Here is a 21,330-nt window from a genome sequence, read left to right as displayed (position 1 = left end):
CAGAGGAGAGGAGAGGAGAGGAGAGAGAGAGAGAGAGAGACAGAGAGAGAGAGAGAGAGAGGAGAGGAGAGGAGAGGAGGAGAGGAGAGGAGGAGAGGAGAGAGAGGAGAGGAGAGGAGAGGAGAGGAGAGGAGAGAAGAGGAGAGGAGAGAGGAGAGGAGACGAGACGAGACGAGAGGATGGAGGAGAGGAGAGGAGAGGAGGAGAGAGGAGACGAGAGGAGAGGAGAGAGGAGGAGAGGAGAGGAGGACAGGAGAGGAGAGGAGGAGAGAGGAGAAGATAGAGGAGGAGAGGAGAGGAGGAGAGGAGAGGAGAGGAGAGGAGCAGAGGAGAGAGAGGAGAGGAGAGGAGAGGAGAGGAGACGAGACGAGACGAGACGAGACGAGAGGATGGAGGAGAGGAGAGGAGAGGAGGAGAGAGGAGACGAGAGGAGAGGAGAGAGGAGGAGAGGAGAGGAGAGGAGAGGAGAGGAGAGGAGAGGAGAGAAGAGAGGAGGAGAGGAGAGAGAGAGGAGAGAGAGGAGAGAGGAGGAGAGAGGAGACGAGAGGATAGGAGAGGAGAGGAGAGGAGAGGAGAGGAGAGGGGAGAGGAGAGAGAGAGGAGAGGAGAGAGGAGAGGAGAGGAGAGGAGAGGGGAGATGAGAGAGAGAGGAGAGGAGAGAGGAGAGGAGAGGAGAGGAGAGGAGAGGAGGAGAGGGGAGGAGAGGAGGTGAGGAGAGAACAGGAGAGGAGAGGAGGGGAGAGAGAGGAGAGGAGAGGAGAGGAGAGGAGAGGAGAGGATGGAAACATCCTATCGTTGCAGATTAATCGTCTACCTCTAGTAGTAGTTTGTTGTTAAGAAGGATAAAATAAAGCTTTATTGATCCCCAGAGAGACGTGGAGGTGATGCAGCAGCACAAAGAAAATAAACAGAGAAAAATAAAGTATATCAAATAAAAAAGGCGAGAACATTTTATAGGTGAAGTTGTACAAGTAATACTATTTTCATTATTATTATGGCCATGATTATTATTATATTATTATTTTTATTTATTTATTTTTATTATTCAGTATTTAATTATTTTAATTTTTTATCTATTTATTAATTTTTTGCAGTGTTCTTCTTGTGTCTTTTGACATTATGTTTGTTTATATAGAAAAGAAGCATGGCGATACTATGTTTTACTATCTGTGCAGACAGTTCACATAGCGTGCACCAGAATACTATATTATAATCCTGTTTTATTGATGCTTATAATGTTTTATGTCCATCTCAATGTTTTAGATCAAAATACGACAACAACACACAATGAGCAACTGTTTCTGCAGGATAACAGAGAAAGATGAACACTCTCTACCTCGGCATCATCTGCTGAAGGTCACTGGGTCATCAGGACACACATGGGAGGAGCATCTGTACGCACACACACACTCACACAGACACTCACACACACTCACGCACACACACACAGAAACATCTATTCAAATTAAAATGACTTCCACAGTTTGTCTTTTATTCTATAAACTGCTTTGCTTCTATCGTCTTAAAATCCCTAAGTACCATAATAAACTCTAATACAGTAAATAATTCATTCATTCATTATTTAAAAGAAAAAGTAAAACATACACATAGCAACGGTCTGTTATTCATAGCAACGGTCTGTTATTCATAGCAACGGTCTGTTATACGTAGCAACGGTCTGCTATACATAGCAACCACAGCAACGGTCTGTTATACATAGCAACGGTCTGTTATACGTAGCAACGGTCTGCTATACATAGCAACCACAGCAACAGTCTGTTATACATAGCAACGGTCTGTTATACATAGCAACGGTCTGTTATACATAGCAACAGTCTGTTATACATAGCAACGGTCTGTTATACATAGTAACGGTCTGTTATACATAGCAACGGTCTGTTATCCATAGCAACAGTCTGTTATCCATAGCAACGGTCTGCTATACATAGCAATGGTCTGCTATAAAGAAATAACAGACCGCACAACGCCGTGATTGACCAATCAGAATGGAGTATTCAACAAAGCCGTGTAATGAATAAATAGTAAATCAGGGTCACTTACACTCACTGGTTCCAGGAGGAGCTCCTCTTCAAACAGCTGATGTCTTCAACACCGGAGGGCTTGATGATGTCACATTTTGTGTGTCTGTGTGTGCGATCGTGCTCACTGACCAACGTGCACCCTCTCTCACTTTCTCACACACATTTCACTCACCAGGACAAACAGTAACATAGTGTATTATCTGTGTGTGTTTACTGTACATACAATGCTGATCTGCTCTTGAGTCCTTCTGAGTCTTTGCATCTCTGGAGTGTCGGACACGATGCTGAACCCTCGACCTTTACTCTCTTCAAAGTCCTTCTTGTACTTCACCTGCAGGACAGCGAGAGGGACAGAAACACTCGATATGTTAACCCCTCACCAGTCTGACCCTTTTCTTAGTTGGGATGTTCAGGGGAAATAAATAGTCAACAGTAGATGTCACGTAGAAGTGGTGAACATCATCTGAAAGCTGGAACCTGAAGATTCATTTGAGATGCTGCTCAGCACTGTGTGTCAAGTTGTTCTAGTCATAAATCTAGTATATGATGGTCATCCCCATGCTCTATTATGTCTCATAAGTTGTTGCAGCAATTTTTGGGTTGATTCCATTTGTTCCACAGATTTGGTGCTAAATTTAACCTTTTTTTTTACCACTGGAGAATTGATAAAAATGATCAATAATTCCTCCTAAATACCACATTAAGACACCAAGACCTTGAGGAACACCATAGAAAAAGACATGCTGTGATTTGGGATCAAAAACTTTTGACATTTTGGAGATTTCTGCAAGAATTTACATTTTTCGGCGATTGGATGGCGAGCACTTCTGGTGTGTAAACTGCTCAGAAACCCCCTTATTGATCAATCTAGCTAGGAAAGCCATCCATCCTCTGAATGCTTTAGGTCTCTAGTTTGATCCATCCATCCTCTGAATGCTCTAGGTCTCTAGTTTGATCCATCATCCTCTGAATGCTCTAGGTCTCTAGTTTGATCCATCCATCCTCTAAATGCTCTAGGTCTCTGGTTTGATCCATCCATCCTCTGAATGCTCTAGGTCTCTAGTCTGATCCATCAATACTCTGAATGCTCTAGGTCTCTAGTTTGATCCATCCATCCTCTGAATGCTCTAGGTCTCTAGTTTGATCCATCCATCCTCTGAATGCTCTAGGTCCCTAGTCTGATCCATCAATACTCTGAATGCTCTAGGTCTCTAGTCTGATCCATCCATCCTCTGAATGCTCTAGGTCTCTAGTTTGATCCATCAATACTCTGAATGCTCTAGGTCTCTAGTTTGATCCATCCATCCTCTGAATGCTCTAGGTCCCTAGTCTGATCCATCAATACTCTGAATGCTCTAGGTCTCTAGTCTGATCCATCCATCCTCTGAATGCTCTAGGTCTCTAGTTTCATGAGGCTGTGATTATCCTAGAGGTCACCACAGGTCATTTTATACAGTGAGGTCTCACACCAAAAAAATGGTCTCACTACAGTGAAATGTCTCCTATGAGGACTAACATCATCACACATGAATACAGTTGGGATCATTGGATCCACAAGAGTCTCAGCTTTACAATCATAACCAATTCATGGAATTCAAGACTGTTTAGGAACCCCAGTATGCAGAAATATTCAAACACACCATTTTAGAATAAAAATAACACATTTATACTGCATGCAAACAAATGGCCATGCCAGTTTTTCCTTCGCCAACATTTTCCGTAACTTTTTTTATTTAGTGTTCTTCCTGACATGGTTGGTACCGATGGATTTCTTATGTTTTCTAGTTTCATATGATATCAGTATCTTCACTCTAGCTTAAAAACTGAGCCCGTTACAACCCCTGAAAGACAGAATAGCGGCTGGATTTTTAATGGGTTAAAGGAATATTCACCCTCAAAATCCTCCATTAGTGATGCATCGGTTTGAGTGACATTAATATTTAAATATTGATATGTTGCATTATTTACTAAAATGCTGAAACGTTTCCAACGTTCATCAAATGGTTTTAAACACATGGGAAGGGAGGAAACAGACCAGAAAGCATCGCAGCTCCAACACAAAGAGAGGTTAGAGGCTGCAGTCATGACCTGGTTCATGAACTAATGAACCGGATAACTCGGTTACAAGACCACCGACAGCAACGAGACCTAGAATCCACATCACCGAGGTGATACAGAGGAGTAGCTGAAGGTGGATTTTTACCTTCTGAATGCTCCCACACAGCTGTAATAATTACACCACTCAGCATTCAGACAGACCATGGCAGCACACAGTATGAAAAGAACTTTAAATATACTATAATCGCTCCTTGTGCATGTTGAACGGTGATATGCAGGAAATGAAAAGGAAAGAGGGTTTTAGAACATGATCTTTTTCACGGTGATTCACAGAGGCATCTCAAAGTCCAAAGTGCACCTATAGTGGAAGTGATTATTGGTTATTTGTTTATCATAAGTACGACTGGGTATCGAACCTCAATACTTTGAGTACTGACCAAAATATGTACACAGAACTGAGTATTAAAAACTGCCATTTATCAAAAGTCTGACGCTGAAGATGACCTGATGAAGGCTGCAAACCAAACCAGTGGGCTATCTCCGGTTCTGAGAAGTGAAGCCAATGCTGACATAGTTGGCAAAAAAACAAGATGGCAACGACCAAAAATCTATACCACGATGACCAAAAACCAAGATAGCGACAGCCGAAAAAAAAGATAGTGATAACTGAAAACCAAGATGCAGATGGCCAAAAAACAGGATAGCGACGGGCAAAAATCAAGATGGAGACGTCCAAAAACCAAGATGGCGACGGCAAACAACCAAGATGGCGACAGCAAATAAACAAGATGGTGACCGCCAAAAACCAAGATGGAGACGTCCAAAAACCAAGATGGCGACGGCAAACAACCAAGATGGCGACAGCAAATAAACAAGATGGTGACCGCCAAAAACCAAGATGGAGACGACCAAAAATCAAGATGGCGACTGCCAAAAACCAAGATGCAGTTGGCCAAAAACCAAGATGGCAACAGCCAAAAACCAAGATGCAGATGGCCAAATAAAACAAGATGGCGACGGCCAAAAACCAAGATGCAAATGGCCAAAAACCAAGATGGCGACAACCAAAAATCAAGATGGTGACGGCAAAAAGACAAGATTGAGATGGCCAAAAACCAAGATGGTGACGGCCAAAAACCAAGATGGTGACGGCCAAAAACCAAGATGGTGACAAACCAAAAACCAAGATGGTGACGGCCAAAAACCAAGATGGTGACGGCCAAAAACCAAGATGGTGACAAACCAAAAACCAAGATGGTGACGACCAAAAACCAAGATGGAGATGGCCAAAACCAAACAGCTTGGAGCTGAGAGCCTCAGACAGGAAGTCAGACTGTACTGAGACACTAGCTTGTTGTTTCTTGTCTTCTCATGGGATTTGTTGACACTAACAAAAATGTATTTATCCAAATCTGAGTTATTGCTGCATCGCTGCCAAACAGCAGGCAGAGCGGTCGATTTACAGCCCACAGACGACAACAACAACAGAGCGGCAGGCGGCCGTTTCTCACTCCGGTCCTGCCGGCACTTCACTTCGACCTTCAGAGGAAACGCTGCAGCTCATTTAGCCATAAAGTCATCGTGCTGGTGTCCATCAGTCGTCAGTAACAGCCCATTGGGCCTCAGAACGGAGTTACATAAGGCTGTAAACTGCAGATATATGACTCAGACACTTAGTGGGTGTGTTCTGGTATTCTGCTCTCACGGTGATTGTCCCCGTTCTCACTACAAAGCAGATTAAATCCACATTCATCAGTCGCAGGCTCCCTGCTGAGCTAATATGACAAGCTAACGAGCTAAATCACACACACAGGAAAGCAGCTGATGCCACATACACACTCACACCTATGGAGGGTGGAAATAACAACGACTCGAGCAGGAAAACGGACATCTGGTTCAGCTTTTTTGGACTTCGACTGGTGTGTTTAGTGATGAAGGAGTGATGATGGGATGAAGGAGGAGCTGATAAAACAACTACCTGATGGAGAGAAGTCTACTGTAGGATGGATCTGTTAGACAGAGAATCTGATGTGGTCTGATAAAATTATAGAAATTTAATAAAATGGAATTAAAAGCTACAATAACAGTAATAGTAGTAAAACTATGTGAAGTAAAAACTAGATTAATAAAATAACAATAAAATATAATAAAAATATACAAATAAGTACAATAAAATAAATAATTAATAAAATAACATTAAAATATAATAAATGTATTCATATTAAATATAATAAAATAAATAATTAATAAAATAACAATAAAATATAATAAAAATATACAAATAAAAAATATAAATAAATGATTAATAAAATAACAATAAATATAATAAAAATCTACAAATTAAATAAAATAAGTGATTAATAAATTACCAATAAAATATAATAAATGTATACAAATTAAATACAATAAAATAAATTATTAATAAAATAACAATACAATTTAATAAAAATATACAATTTAACTTTGATTAATGAAATAATAATAAAATTTAATAGCATTTTACAACTTAAAGATAATAAAATAATTGAATAAAATAATAAAACAATATCCATTCTTAATCAAAGGCCTGTCAGAATAGTTTTTTTTAAAGTAAGTTAAGTAAAAAGATTGTATAGAGGACGGATCTGACGGAGACAGATCTGAGTGTACTTGAAGAATGAATAACTGTAATTTGAACTGTGAATAATAAAATACAGGCTCTATTCGGTTGATAATCAATATTATCTTATATAGCTCATAATTGATCTTATATTTTTTGATGAATTAATGTCAGCTGCTGCTTTGGCTGTGAGATAGACGCCACACCACCGGGCGGGTCACATGATCCTGTCACATCCACTCCTCTGTACTAGAACACAACTAGGTCAGTGCTGAACATATGAGGGTTTTCCCACTGTGTCTATGCACGCTCACACCGCACGGCGTCTTTGTCTATTATAATCAGCTTCCTGGAGCACGACATGAAAGCTTCGGCGCTAATAAGAAGAGATTTCAACATCACCTCCGGGGACATCCGACACATGGATTAGAAAAGTTGAAGAAGAGGAAGAGGAGGAGGAGGAGGAGGAGGAGGCAGGAAAGTTAAAACATAAATATCTCTCCTAGAGGTAACGGGGGAAATGAGGAAAAATACATTTTCACAGGTGAAATAGTCACATCAAAAGCATCGATAGTGATGTAAATGTGAGACATTCTCCTCCGTTCTTATTTCAATTAAACTTCGCACCACAAATGGAGATTTTTTTTTGGAGACTCCCACTTTGATATCAGCCTCATCCATTATGTCAGGTAGCTGAGCAAAGCACAGAGCGACTGTCTGAAGGCGCTGTAGTCGGTTTCTGCTCTGTGGACTGTATGTGTTCTCATGGGAGTCTGAAGTGCTGTCATTCTGTCATTTTATGGACTTTATCAGCTGCTAAGGAGCGTAAACAATAAGGCTGTTGTTACCGTACGTTACCATGACGCTGTTTCCATGTGTGACATTGCTGTGTTTCAGAGGCTGGAGCAGATTCAGTTTTAAAGCTAGAATGAAGATACTGGAATCATAGTAAACTATAGAACCTGATGAATCCATCGGTACCAACCATGTCATACCAGCTGGTCATGAAGGAGGTTAAATAACGCTTAGGTTCCCTTTAAGTTATTAAACTTATTATTGGAGTGAGAGACTGAATGATCTCAGTTTGATACAAGAAATAACAGATGGACAAAATGGGAAGAAAACAAATCACCAGATTTCGAAAGACCGAGCGAAAGAAAGACAGACAGAGAGACAGACAGACAGAAAGGAAGGAAGACAGACAGAAAGAAGGAAAGAAAGAAAGAAAGAAAGAAAGGAAGGAAGAAAGAAGGATGGACGGACGAACGGACGAACGGACGAACGGACGAACGGACGGACGGACGGAAGGAAGGACAGAAGTATGGAGAGACGGACAGAAAGAAAGAAAGAAAGAAAGAAAGAAGGACGGACGGAAGGAAGGATGGACAGAAATATGGACAGACAGACAGACAGAAAGAAAGAAAGAAAGAAAGAAAGAAAGAAGGACGGACGGAAGGAAGGAAAGACGGCTGATGGACAGAAGCTTGGTGGAGAACACGATGCAGAGGGAGACAGGGAGACAGACAGACAGGGAGACAGACAGACAGAGAGACAGACAGACAGAGACAGACAGACAGAGAGACAGACAGACAGACAGACAGAAGCTTGATGGAGAACACGATGCAGAGGGAGACAGGGAGACAGGGAGACAGGGAGACAGGCAGACAGGGAGACAGGTAGACATGGAGACAGGGAGACAGGTAGACAGGGAGACAGGGAGACAGGGAGACATGGAGACAGGGAGACAGGTAGACAGGGAGACAGAGTAAATGTGTAAATCTGGACTGTAAATGTCAAACTGGTAATAAATGGGTTTTATGAGGGCAGAGCGGGACACAAACAGCACGTCCCCTTCTGCTGACTGCTGAGTGGACATCTGTCCCTTTGTCCTGCTGTCTGCTGGGCTCACACACACACACACACAGACAGGACGAGGACATATGGCACATACGTGTATCCGGTTTAGACGTGTTCTTTGCATCCGTTTGTGAGACAGTAAATCAGCACAGTGACTCGTCTCTACGGAAACACCTGAGCGCTTGTTTTCACCTCCATGTGGTGGAAGGAGGTTACCACTTTTACTGTGGTAGTCTGAGTAACGTGACGTCATATCCGCTCCGTATCCGTCAACCAAAACAAACCGTAGCGAGCCTAAACTAGAAAGCAGAAAATGGCGAAGGGTCCACTTTTTTGTGATTTATTGTGTTGCAGCGTTTATATTTCTGTGCAAACTTAAAAAGCCCAATAAAAACAGGAGGATGGAATCACGCTGATGGGATCTGGATCTGGATCTGGATCTGGATCTGGATCTGGATCGGGGGGAGGATTACCTGGCTCTGCAGCTCGCTCTGCTGTCTCAGTCTCAGGTTCTCTGGTGTGTCCGCCACGATGGTGAACGACGTCTTGGGGTAATGTCTGAAAGGAGACAGAGCAGCAGCAGGAGTTAACGGAGCAGACACCAGACCCTCCAGACAGCAGCAGGTACATACATGTATGATGTATTAACAGACGGGAAGAGTTCAGTCAGATATTAACACAATTTACCAAAACATACGCCTCCTACATTTTGTTCTCATGCCTGATGATGTCCCCTTTTTTCATATAAATGTACGACTCTAATCTCGGAGAATATCCCTTTATTCTCATAAATTTACCACGTTAATCTCAAAGAATATCCAAGGTTTTTTTTCATATATTTGTGAGTTTGTTTCTCTTAAATTTACCCCTATAATTTCAGAGAATGTCCAAAGTTTTTCTCCTCGTAAATTTGTGAGTTTTTTTTCTTGCGTAGTTACGACGTTAAACTCAGAGAATATCCAGGTTTTTTTTGCTCTGAAATTAACCATTTCAATCTCAGTGAGTATCCACGGCTTTTCCTCATAAATTTGTGAGTTTTTTCTTGTAAATTTACCACTTTAAGTTCAGAGATTATCTAACACCACCTGGACGAGACTGGGTCTTCATTAAACCGTCAACAGCTGTGTTAGAGGCAGCTGGATCATGCAAAGAAGAAGAAGAACTGATGGCCAAGATGTGTAACCATTCATCTACTACATCGATGTATCCATTCATATTCCTATGATCTACGATCGATGGGTACTCGGCAAGTTGTAACGTAAACGTAAACGTAAACCGATCTAAAATCGATTCGTAATGTAAATAATCTGCCGTAAGGAGCCCCGGTAAAGAGGCGCCATTCATCTGCACGCACGCTGGCGCCGCAGAGATGGCCAAAAACGGCAACGCCTCCCTCTCGCTGAGGGAAAAGGCAGAAGAAGCGAGCCAGTAAATTATCATTACTTCATATTCATGTAATAAATATACAAATGTCAGAGAAATGATGCACAACAACAAAGATTCAGCTTTAATAATGTGATTATATCCCTGCATCTTTCTTCATCCTATAAAATCAAACGGCAAAACATGACAAAAACAGAAAAGGACGAAGAGGAGGAGAGCTGGAATGGAGGGGAGAAAGATTAAAGGAGAATTACAACGACCGCTAACAAAGTCCAGTTTCAGCAGTTTTCCTGAGAGCCAGCTGATTCATTGAGTGTGAATCACGATGCCAGCAGCATCCAGCAGCCCAGTTTGACCACTCCACTGAACTGTCCTTCACTCCTCCTCTCCTCCTCCTCTCCTCCTCCTCCTCTCCTCCTCTCCTCCTCTCTTCCTCCTCCTCCTCCTCCTCTCACCTCACCTCTTTCTTCCTCCCACTCTCATTTTCACATCTCTCCCTCCCTCCCACACACTGTATCCCTCTCTCTCTCTCTCTCCTGTAGACAGTCAGTATTTAGAGAGATGGTGTTCCTGCTTCTATAAAAACGTATAAAAACAAGGGCTGTCAAAGTTAACGTGATAATAACGTGTTCACGCAAATTCGTTTTAACGCCACTAATTTCGATCTTCCGGAGGTTGTAGCAGCTCAGTTTTAAAGCTAGAGTGAAGATCCTGGTATCATATGAAACTATAAAACCTGATGAATCCATCGGTACCAACCATGTCATACTAGCTGGTCATGAAGGAGTTTAAATAACGCTCCAAACTTACGCTAAATTTTGACGAGGAAAAACTGTCATGTCCATCTTCAAAGGGGTCCCTTGACCTCTGACCTCCAGATCAGTGAATGTAAATGGGTTCTATGGGTACCCACGAGTCTCCCCTTTACAGGCATGCCCACTTTATGATAATCACACGCAGTTTGGGGTCAAGTCATAGTCAAGTCAGCACACTGACACACTGACAGCTGTTGTTGCCTGTTGGGCTGCAGTTTGCCATGTTATGATTGGAGCATATTGTTTGATGCTAAATGCAGTACCTGTGAGGGTTTCTGGATCAATATCTGGCATTGATTAGTGTTGTTAATTGATTTACAATAATAAATATATACATACATTTACATAAAGCAGCATATTTGTCCACTCCCATGTTGATAAGAGTATTAAATACTTGACTAATCTCCCTTTAAGGTTCATTTTGAACAGATAAAAAATGTGCGATTAATTGCGATTAAATATTGTAATCGATTGACAACCCTACTTATTATCATTTCATTGTTTGTTAGCAGTAAAACAACTATTAACTAAGTTTAATGAACTGTCAATTTACGACATATGGATGTGCCAGTAGGTCTGTGGGTCTGACTGGGACGGGATGTGAGCTGTCCTCTACGCATCTGATGTCACCCTCTGAGCTCTGTTTGATCCTAGAGGTCAAACACAACACATACACACACACACACAGAAGCTTTAACAGGTGAATCACCTGCTACCTGACACCAGCTTGTGTTTTAGTGGTTTTAAAACGCTGTAAATGAAATACTCCTAAAGTTACAAACAGCCTCATTATACTGTAGATGTTTAGTTTCCGTCTATATAGACGTATAATCATGATATAATAATGATGGGTCACAAACAGGCTGCTGTGGTCTGTGAACTCATAATCAGCAGCAGATCATAAACAGTCATCATGTGTGTTTATGGAGCAATTCAGACGGGATCAAAACAATATTTGTCTCTCTCAGTTGACTACCGTTCACCTCTCTATTTCTCACTTTCTTTTTGTTTTAGTTTTTGTTATGGACACCTTGCTCTTATTCTCTTTCTCTGAGACACAAACACAGAAAGCCTTCCTGTATAGAGGCTCAGTTGGCTTGTCAGAGACCACGACAGTGTGTTAGTTAGTGGTGTTTCTTTTCCCACCAGCAGTCCCCTTTGTTTCACTTCTGCGACTCTTAGCGTTACATAAACACACACAAACTAATTTTGTCCTTAAGTTTCACTTCACCTGTTCCCGTCGCTACCGGTAACCATGGATGCTTTGTTCGTTTGGTGCAACCCAATACTTTGAGACAAAGAGCTGCTCTGTGGGATGTTTTACACACACACACACACACACACACACACACACACACACACAGAGCGAGCCAAGGTAACTCAGTGCTGGCTGGACAAGCAGCTCGGCACAATAACTCAGTTTGTGTCGGAGTCTTTAACAGCCAGCTGACGTCCAGACGACGGCAGCACACAGTCCGGCCTGTCTGCTCCGTTCTTTACATCATTTGGGTTTTTAATTGGCCGAGAGCAGAATCAAAGACTCTTAACGGACACATTTCTGTGTACTTAGTTACTTTCCTCCGCTGGTAGTGCAGAAGTACCACAGTGAATCTGTACTGGAACAGAAATGAGCTGCAACCAAGCCCCCAGGAAGAGCGCCGGTCGTCGATCCCGACTTTCGTAGTGGCCAAACGGCGGTACTGCAACTTCCGTGTCCGTCACGTGATGCCATCGGGCCTAAAAAGACTTTTTCCCGTAGACTTACATTGGGAAAGAGACGTCTGTAACTCAGCGGATCATTTATTTTGAGGTGAATCAACTTCCTAGTACGAACAGCCCTTATTTAAATCATTAGGTTTTAAAGTTGTAAGATGCACTAATAGCTGATCCAGAGTTATTTCCCTTCCTCCGTTCATGTAAATGAGACCCAGACCGAAGCTGGAGCGCCAAGCCGTTTTTATATTTTTTGACATTTTTCGGACATTTTTTGGATATTTTTCAGACTTTTTTTCTGACATTTTTCAGAACTTTTTTTTCAGACTTTTTTTTTTGAATATTTCTCAGATCTTTTTTTCAGACTTTTTTTGTCCGACATTTTTCAGATCTTTTTTTTCAGACTTTTTTTTTCGGACATTTTTCAGATTTTTTTTCCCAGACATTTTTCAGATCTATTTTATCAGATTTTTTTTCGGACATTTTTTCAGACATTTTTCAGATCTATTTTATCAGATTTTTTTTTCAGACTTTATTTTTCCGAAATTTTTCCGATCTTTTTTTTCAGACTTTTTTCGTCCGACATTTTTTCAGACATTTTTTTCAGACAGGTTTTGGATATATTTTGACATTTTCTGAATATTTTTCGAACTTATTTGACATTTTCTTTTTTTGACATTTTTTGACATTTTTCGGACATTCTTTAGAGCCTGAAAGAGTGAAGATACTGGTATCATCTGAAACTATAAAACCTAATGCGTGATGTTGGGACCCCGTGACCGAGTCATGTGACCGAGCGGACGCTACTGTGCATGTTCCACGTGCCCAAGATCCGGGTACTTTTCCGTCGATCCATTTAGGCTTCATGCGCCACTGAGACACTTCCATAGTAATGAACGAGGCCCCGCCTCCAATGCTGGATCCATCTCTCTTCATACATCCATGGTTGTAACGCTAGCAAATAAAAGCTGACAGGAAGTGTAAATACTGAATGGATTTATGTAACAGAAGAGTTTCACACACACTAACTCTAGAATAAAAACGAGTTACACACACTGCCTAACAAACAATAAGGAGTTTCGTTCCTCCCGACATAAACTAAATATAACTTCCACCCAAAAAAACAAGAACAAACTCTCCCAACACACACAGTGTCCTTTAAAGTGTTTCCAATAATACCCTCAGACACATCCTGCCTTTCTCTAACTGCTCGGTTAACACACCAGATTTACAATACACCACAGAGTGTGTGTGTGTGTGTGTGTGTGTGTTGGGGATACAGATTTAGATTCACCATTGTCTATAATGTTGCCGTGACATTTGCCAAACGACGACAGTCTCCTCTCTCCCAGCAGCGGTGACGCACACAAGTCGGACTGAGCATTCAGACGCACAGTATGTGTGTGTGAAAAGAAAAACAACCTTATCTTTGCAGATTTTAATCCAAAGAATGCATGTTTAGTTGTTGCATATCACAGTTTGATCCCATTCAGTGGAGGGTGGGATAGTTATATTAGATAACAATCTTATATAAACGTACTTTATTACAAAAAAGAGACGTTGTGTTGTACTAAAGGTTACGATTCAGGTTTGGGATGGTCCAAACTCTCCTACCAGGACGAAACTTCCACACTAACGTGATATTTAGTAGCTAAAACAGTCTGTGAGATATTTTAGTATGAATGAAACCTTAGTAGGAAACTAATATTATGTGAATTGCGTACTATTTACAGTATGCAATGCTGAGATTTATCAAGTATTTAATCCTCTTATCAACATGGGAGTGGACTAATATGCTGCTTTATGTAAATGTATGTATATATTTATTATTGTAAATCAATGAACAACACAAAACAATGACAGATATTGTCCAGAAACCCTCACATGTACTGCATTTAGCATAAAACAATATGCTCCAATCATAACATGGCAAACTGCAGCCCAACAGGCAACAACAGCTGTCAGTGTGTCAGTGTGCTGACTTGACTATGACTTGCCCCAAACTGCATGTGATTATCATAAAGTGGGCATGTCTGTAAAGGGGAGACTCGTGGGTACCCAGAGAACCCATTTACATTCACTGATCTGGAGGTCAGAGGTCAAGGGACCCCTTTGAAAATGGACATGGCAGTTTTTCTTCGCCAAGACTTAGCGCACGTTTGGAGCGTTATTTAACCTCCTTCAGGACCAGCTAGTCTGACATGGTTGGTACCGATGGATTCATCAGGTTCTCTAGTTTCATATGATACCAGTATCTTCACTTTAGCTTTAAATCTGAGCTGCTACAACCTAAAAATTGCAAGTTGTGTTAACGTGTTAAAGAAATTAGTGGCGTTAAAGCGAATGTGCATTAACGCGTTATTATTGCGTTAACTAATAAATAATGAATACATAAACAGATATTGTTGGCTTATAAATGTTTAGTCAGTTTTACTACGCGCTAGATGAAAAGTCAGGAGGACATGAATGTGTGTACCAAATTTCACAGCAATCCATCCAATAGTTCAGCCTGGATCTCAATGAAACCAGCATGGCTAGTGGCTAGTGGCTAATGGCTAGTGAATAATGGCTAGTGGCTAGTGGATAATGACTAGTGGCTAATGGCTAGTGACTAGTGGCTAGTGGCTAATGGCTAGTGGCTAGTGGCTAGTGGCTAGTGACTAGTGGCTAGTGGCTAATGGCTAGTGACTAGTGGCTAGTGGCTAATGGCTAGTGGCTAGTGACTAGTGGCTAGTGGCTAGTGGCTAATGGCTAGTGGCTAGTGGCTAGCATTAGCTAGGAGAGGTTATCCGCACACTGAAAATTTAAATTCCTCCATATTGTGTAGCTCCTGTGTTCCTGGTGAAGACCTCATAGGTCAAACCGTTTCCTCTCCAGCCTGAGATGGAAACAGCTTCCTGAAGCCAGCTGGAGCAGGAGGCACGGCTGTCACTGTGGCTAAACCAGGCCCGCTGCATGATGGGAGATGAGCCAGTGACACCACAATCCTCTCCTCACTGTCAACAACAACAACAACAACAACAACAACACATGCAGCACATGGACAGCAGGACAGAGACACGTGTCCAGCCACCAACACCAGGACAAGTTCCTCTACTAACTGACATAAAGCAACACGGACTGCTCTTCTGGTGAATCACTGCGAGAGAGACGGATGAAGAGGAGGAAGAGACGGATGAAGAGGAGGAAGAGACAGATGAAGAGGAGGAAGAGACAGATGAAGAGGAGGAAGAGACAGATGAAGAGGAGGAAGAGGAAGATGAAGAGGAGGAAGAGGAAGATGGGGGGCCCTGGAGGACAGCTGAATGTGTTGTGTTCTTGCTGGTCAGCCTGGCTGTCCTCCATCCTCCTGCTTAGGTGTTGATGAAGCTCTCAGTGTGAGCTCAGGACTCACTTGGCTCCTGTAGACCTTCCTGACACTTCAGCAGCACGACAGACAGGAAATATCTACTCTACACTTTATTACTGTACTTTATATGTGTACTAAAACTACATGAATACTAGATCTGGGACAATACAACTATCTCCTGATTCAATACTATCACGATACTTGGGTGCCGATTCAATATGTATTGTGATTTTTAAGTATTGTGATCCGATATTGTGATTTTTGTAAACTTCCTTACCGCTAGACCATGAAGGGGAAAGTTGAATCATACACTTCTAGGGACTTTTACTTTGAAAAATCTCTAAATTAATCTGGTAAAAATGTTTGATTTTCAGCATGTATGTAGTCAGAGATGTCCTGAAGTCAAATATATCAGTCATTGTCAGGAATTATTTATTATCCAGCAACCCAAAAATCATCTTTTTTTGTCGGACATACTTTGGCATTTTTTCAGACATATTTCAGCTTTTTTTTTAAAACTTTTTTCAGACTTATTTTCGGACACATTTTGTCCGTTTTCAGAAGTTAGCGTGCAGCTTTAGCTCTGCTCTGTCTAGCTCTGCTTTTCCTGTCAATGTGTGAAACCCAAAGTATTTCCATCCTTTACTGGATGTGTAGTGTTTACCACGCTGGATTTAACATGGGAGGGTGCAGGTCGTATCCACGACGACCCTCCAACGTTTTAGACTTTCTGCGGTTTGTTTTGGTTGACGGATACGGAACGGTTATGACGTCACGTTACTCAGACTACCACAATGAAAGCGGTAACTTCCTTCTACCTCCACATAGACAGACACACTGATCACAGCAGCTCTGCAACCAGTGGCCTAGTTTGACATTAGACACACTGCTGCATCTATACACCCTCCCCAGGCATGAACTCATGCAGTGTGTCGCAGCAGCCTATCAGCTTAGTTGCGTTCCACATCAGAGTACCGACATCAGGATCAATCAAAACCAGCTTCATCATCATCATTTCCTTTCACTATCAAAGAGCAGCAACTCTTCAGTGTTGGTGAAACTCTCCTGCTGCCTGTTTAAACGGAGGATCCATCAAATAGAAACGTCCACTCAGCCGTCAGCAAAAGCAATGACGTAGGTTAGCACAATGAGCTAATCAATACGGTTATAATAATGTGAACGCTAGCAGTAGCTGAGTCAACGTTAGCTGTACTGAGTTTGGAAACAACTGAAGGAGGTGGGGTTGTGTGTTTACTCCCGTGTTCTGGGAGGTAAATTACTGTTTTTATGAATGGAGTCTGGTGGCTTTAAAGAGAGTGATATAACGGCTTCAGTTCCCCGTCAGAACGGGCTGTTAAACAGGTAGAACCAGAGCAACACGACCTCCTCTCCACGCCAGACAGATAGAGTCAGAGCAACACAACCTCCTCTCCACGCCAGACAGATAGAGCCAGAGCAACACGACCTCCTCTCCACGCCAGACAGATAGAACCAGAGCAACACGACCTCCTCTCCACGCCAGACAGATAGAGTCAGAGCAACACAACCTCCTCTCCACGTCAGACAGATAGAGTCAGAGCAACACAACCTCCTCTCCATGCCAAACAAATAGAGCCAGAGCAACACAACCTCCTCTCCACGCCAAAGAGATAGAGCCAGAGCAACACAACCTCCTCTCCATGCCAAATAGATAGAGACAGAGCAAAAAAAAAACTCCTCTCCACGCCAAACAGATAGAGCCAGAGCAACACAACATCCTCTCCACACCAAACAGGTAGAGTCAGAGCAACACGACCTCCTCTCCACGTCAAACAGGTAGAGCCAGAGCAACAAAACCTCCTCTCCACGCCAGACAGAGAGCCAGAGCAACACAACCTCCTCTTCATGCCAAACAGGTAAAGCCAGAGCAACACGACCTCCTCTCCACTCCAAATAGATAGAGCCAGAGCAACACAACCTCCTCTCCACGCCAAAGAGATAGAGCCAGAGCAACACGACCTCCTCTCCTTGCTAAACAAGTATATAGAGCCAGAGCAACACGACCTCCTCTCCTGCAGAAACCTACGTTAGGTCACGTGGGAATACGTTTTTTTGAATACATAAGGAACACCACTGGGAAGCTACAGAATGATATAAAAATGGACCGGCCCTTTAAACCTAGAGGACTGGTTCTTATTCCACATGTGTCTCCAGCCTGCTGTTGGAGTGAGTTAAAGCATCGCACACTTTCTCACTCTGGAAATTAAAACTTCAGCAGATGAAAGATGAGTCCGCCTGCTACCTGCTCTCTTTTATTTATTTATTAAGAAACCACGATGACATAAGGATCAAATAAATGCAACATCACACAGTCCGACGGCGTTCCACTGTTTCAGAGAACGTTGCTCCTTCAGAGCCTCAAGTTCTACGCCGACTCGTGTTTAAAGACTTCACCTTCATCGCCGGCGTTTAATGCTTCTAACCACCTCTCCCTGATAAAAGGCCGTGACAAATGAGGGGGAGTTAATCCAGGCTGTGCTTATTTAAGTTACAGATATTATCACCCAGAGGATTTAATAGCTGGCCGCCGGGCTGATCAGCGGCTGCGATTAGACGAGTTCAGAACAGAGACGTCTGATTAAAGCTGCGTCTTAGAGAGGAGACGGAGAGGAAGACATGACGGAGGGAAAACGGAGGAGAGAAAGTTTAGAAGCAAAGAGACGAAACTCTGGCGCTTTTTGACAACAGCTGCTAGATGGTGCTGAGGTAGTCCTGCCACCATTTTGGACTGAAAACACCAATGAGTCCGTGTCCATGGATGTATAAAGAGACAGGGAAGGAAAGGAAAGGAGAGGAAAGTAAAGGAGAGGAGAGGAGAGGAAAGGAAAGGAAAGGAGAGGAGAAGAGAGGAAAGGAAAGGAAAGGAAAGGAAAGAGGAAAGAGGAAAGAGGAAAGAGGAAAGGTGAGGAGAGGAAAGGAAAGGAGAGGAAAGGAATGGAAAGGAAAGGAAAGGAAAGGAGAGGAAAGGAAAGGAGAGGAGAGGAAAGGAAAGGAAAGGAAAGGAGAGGAGAGGAGAGGAAAGGAAAGGAAAGGAAAGGAAAGGAAAGAGGAAAGGAGAGGGAAGGAAAGGAAAGGAGAGGAAAGGAATGGAAAGGAAAGGGAAATAAATGACTGCAAAGGTAAGGAAAGGAAAGGAGGAGAAGAGGGAGAGGAGGAGAAAAGTAAAGGAGGAGAAGAGAGGAGAGGAGGAGAAAAGTAAAGGAGGAGAGGAAAGGAGAGGAGAGGAGAGGAGAGGAAAGGAGAGGAGAGGAGAGGAGTAAGAGAGGAGAGGAGAGGAGAGGAGAGGAGGAAGAGAGGAGAGGAGAGGAGAGGAGAGGAGGAGAGGAGAGGAGAGGAGAAGAGAGGAGGAGAGAAGGAGAGGAGAGGAGGAGAGGAGAGGAGAGGAGAGGAGAGAAGAAGAGGAGAGGAGAGGAGAGGAGAGGATGTAAAGGAGCCTGAACTGGAGTGCCTACAGAGTCTCATCACAGGCTGTTTATAGAGACACCATGACACTGTCTCCAGTCATCTGTCCTCACTGTCCTCTCTCCGTCTTTCTGTTCACTCATTCATGCGTTAACGCTCTCAGCCGGCCTTCAATAGAGCCGGTCCTCATCCCTCCATCCTCTCTCTCTCTCTCTCATGGTGATGACAGAGCCTCCTCCACTCTCTCTCTGCCTCTCAAATCCTTCACACGTCTTTTTATTTACCTTTTATAAAACTGTCTTTAACTCCGTCTCTGTCTCTGTCGCCGTCTCTGTCTCTGTCTCTGTGTCTGCCTCCCGTCGGCTCCACACCGCGACAGATTAGAAGGAGGGTTACGTAAGTTTCCCTCTCGTATCCTCTCAATATGCTGCTCTCACGGTCTTTGTTTCTCTCAGTCGGATTTATTCTGTCTCCTTTCAGTCTCTCCTTCTCTCTGGTAGATCTGTTTCGTGGTGTTACAGCAGTGAGTTCTCTCTAACTGCACTGAACCGTCTGGGTTACAACTGCTGTAAGATCATTAAAGGTCCCATATCAGCTCATTTCCAGATTCAAACTTGTATTTTGTGTTTCTACTAGAACATGTTTACTATGTTTAAAATATACTGTCTGTCTGAATATACCTGTATTCACCCTCTGTCTGAAACGCTCCGTTTTAGTGCATTTCAACGGAAATTGCGTTGCTAGGCAACAGTTTGGGTCCATGTTTACTTCCTGTCAGCTGATGTTATTCGCAACCAGGAAATAAACTGGGACACATTTAGAATGTTTACGTTTAAAACCGAGTAACAGTCTAAATATATTATATATTTGTGACATCACAAATGGACAGAAATCCTGACGGCTTGTTTCACACGCGCAATTTCTGAATACGGGCGGTGTGTATTTCTCCCTATATTGAGCGTTTTGATAGTTTAACAGTATTTATATAAGACTTAAACATGCTTTATAATATAAAATCTCAGAAAAAGAAAATCTCACTTTGTACAATTTGGGACCTTTAAGGGAAATGTTCACAGGAAATTAAGAATCACAACCTTTACTGCAGTAAAAGTACTAATAACAGACTATGAAAATACTGTGTTAAACTTGCTGTAACTGGAATCTATGGTGAAAAATGATTTTGAAATAGATCTTTTAATGCCAGAATCGATATATTCGCTTCATCTGAGTCTATGTGGAGGTAGAAGGAAGTCACCGCTTTTATTGTTGTAGTCGTGACGTCATATCCGTTCCGTATCCGTCAACCAAAACAAACGTTGGAGGGTCGTTGTGGATACGACCTGCACCCTCACATGTTAAATCCAGCGTGGTAAACACTACACATCCAGTAAAGGATGGAAACACTTTGGGTTTCACACATTGACAGGAAAAGCAGAGCTAGACAGAGCAGAGCTAAAGCTACATGATAACTTCTAAAAACGGCCAAAATGTGTCCCAAAATAAGGCTGACAAATGTCAGAAAAAAGCCACAGTATGTCAGAAATATGGCCCAAAAAAAGGCAGAAATATCTTCAAATAAAAGTCTGAAAAATGTCTGAAATATTTCCGGAAAAAACAGCTGAAAAATGACCAAAAAAAGGCAGAAAAATGTCTACAAAATATCGGAAGAAAAGTGCGAAATAGTTAGCAGGAAACGTTATCGTGTCGCGGTAACGTGGCGGTCGAGCCGGCCGTCGCTCTCGTCTCCGTGGTCAAATGGAACGACGCTACGACTGTAGAACACCCAGATACTGACATTTATGTTCTCTGCATTGAAACGGCCCCGATGGAGCTGACCATGATGGATAAAGAGAACGGAGCTGACGGGAGAGCTAGAGACCACCTTGGAGAAGTTAGAGGAAGTAGTAACTACGTCTGGTTTTCAAAATAAGATGTTAACAAAGGGAACTGTATATACAAAATACATCTATGGAAATAAGATTGATGGATTATATTCACCAGAAGTATAAAACATTACATGTCCCTTATAGATTAAAAATAAAATACCGTCTTTATTATTTGATCTTTGGGTTG

At 42.4% G+C, this 21,330-nt stretch overlaps 1 protein-coding gene across 3 annotated transcripts in view; it reads right to left on the bottom strand.

Moving 5' to 3' along the window:
- nebl (nebulette) overlaps positions 1 to 21,330 on the bottom strand; it is an 86,085-nt gene that overhangs the window by 55,992 nt on the left and 8,763 nt on the right. For 2 of the 3 annotated variants that reach the window (XM_037756531.1, XM_037756532.1), the window contains exons 3-4: positions 9,030 to 9,114; positions 2,266 to 2,373 (exon numbers count right to left, since the gene is read on the bottom strand). In XM_037756531.1, coding sequence (XP_037612459.1) covers positions 2,266 to 2,373; positions 9,030 to 9,114 — 193 coding nt within the window. Of the gene's footprint in view, positions 1 to 1,336; positions 1,680 to 2,265; positions 2,374 to 9,029; positions 9,115 to 21,330 lie in introns of those variants that run through there. The other variant, XM_037756530.1, reaches the window with a different exon arrangement.

This window comes from Sebastes umbrosus, chromosome 21 (assembly GCF_015220745.1).
Source record: "Sebastes umbrosus isolate fSebUmb1 chromosome 21, fSebUmb1.pri, whole genome shotgun sequence".
Taxonomy (NCBI): Eukaryota; Metazoa; Chordata; class Actinopteri; order Perciformes; family Sebastidae; genus Sebastes; species Sebastes umbrosus.
This window is presented reverse-complemented; position numbering and strand designations above follow the sequence as displayed.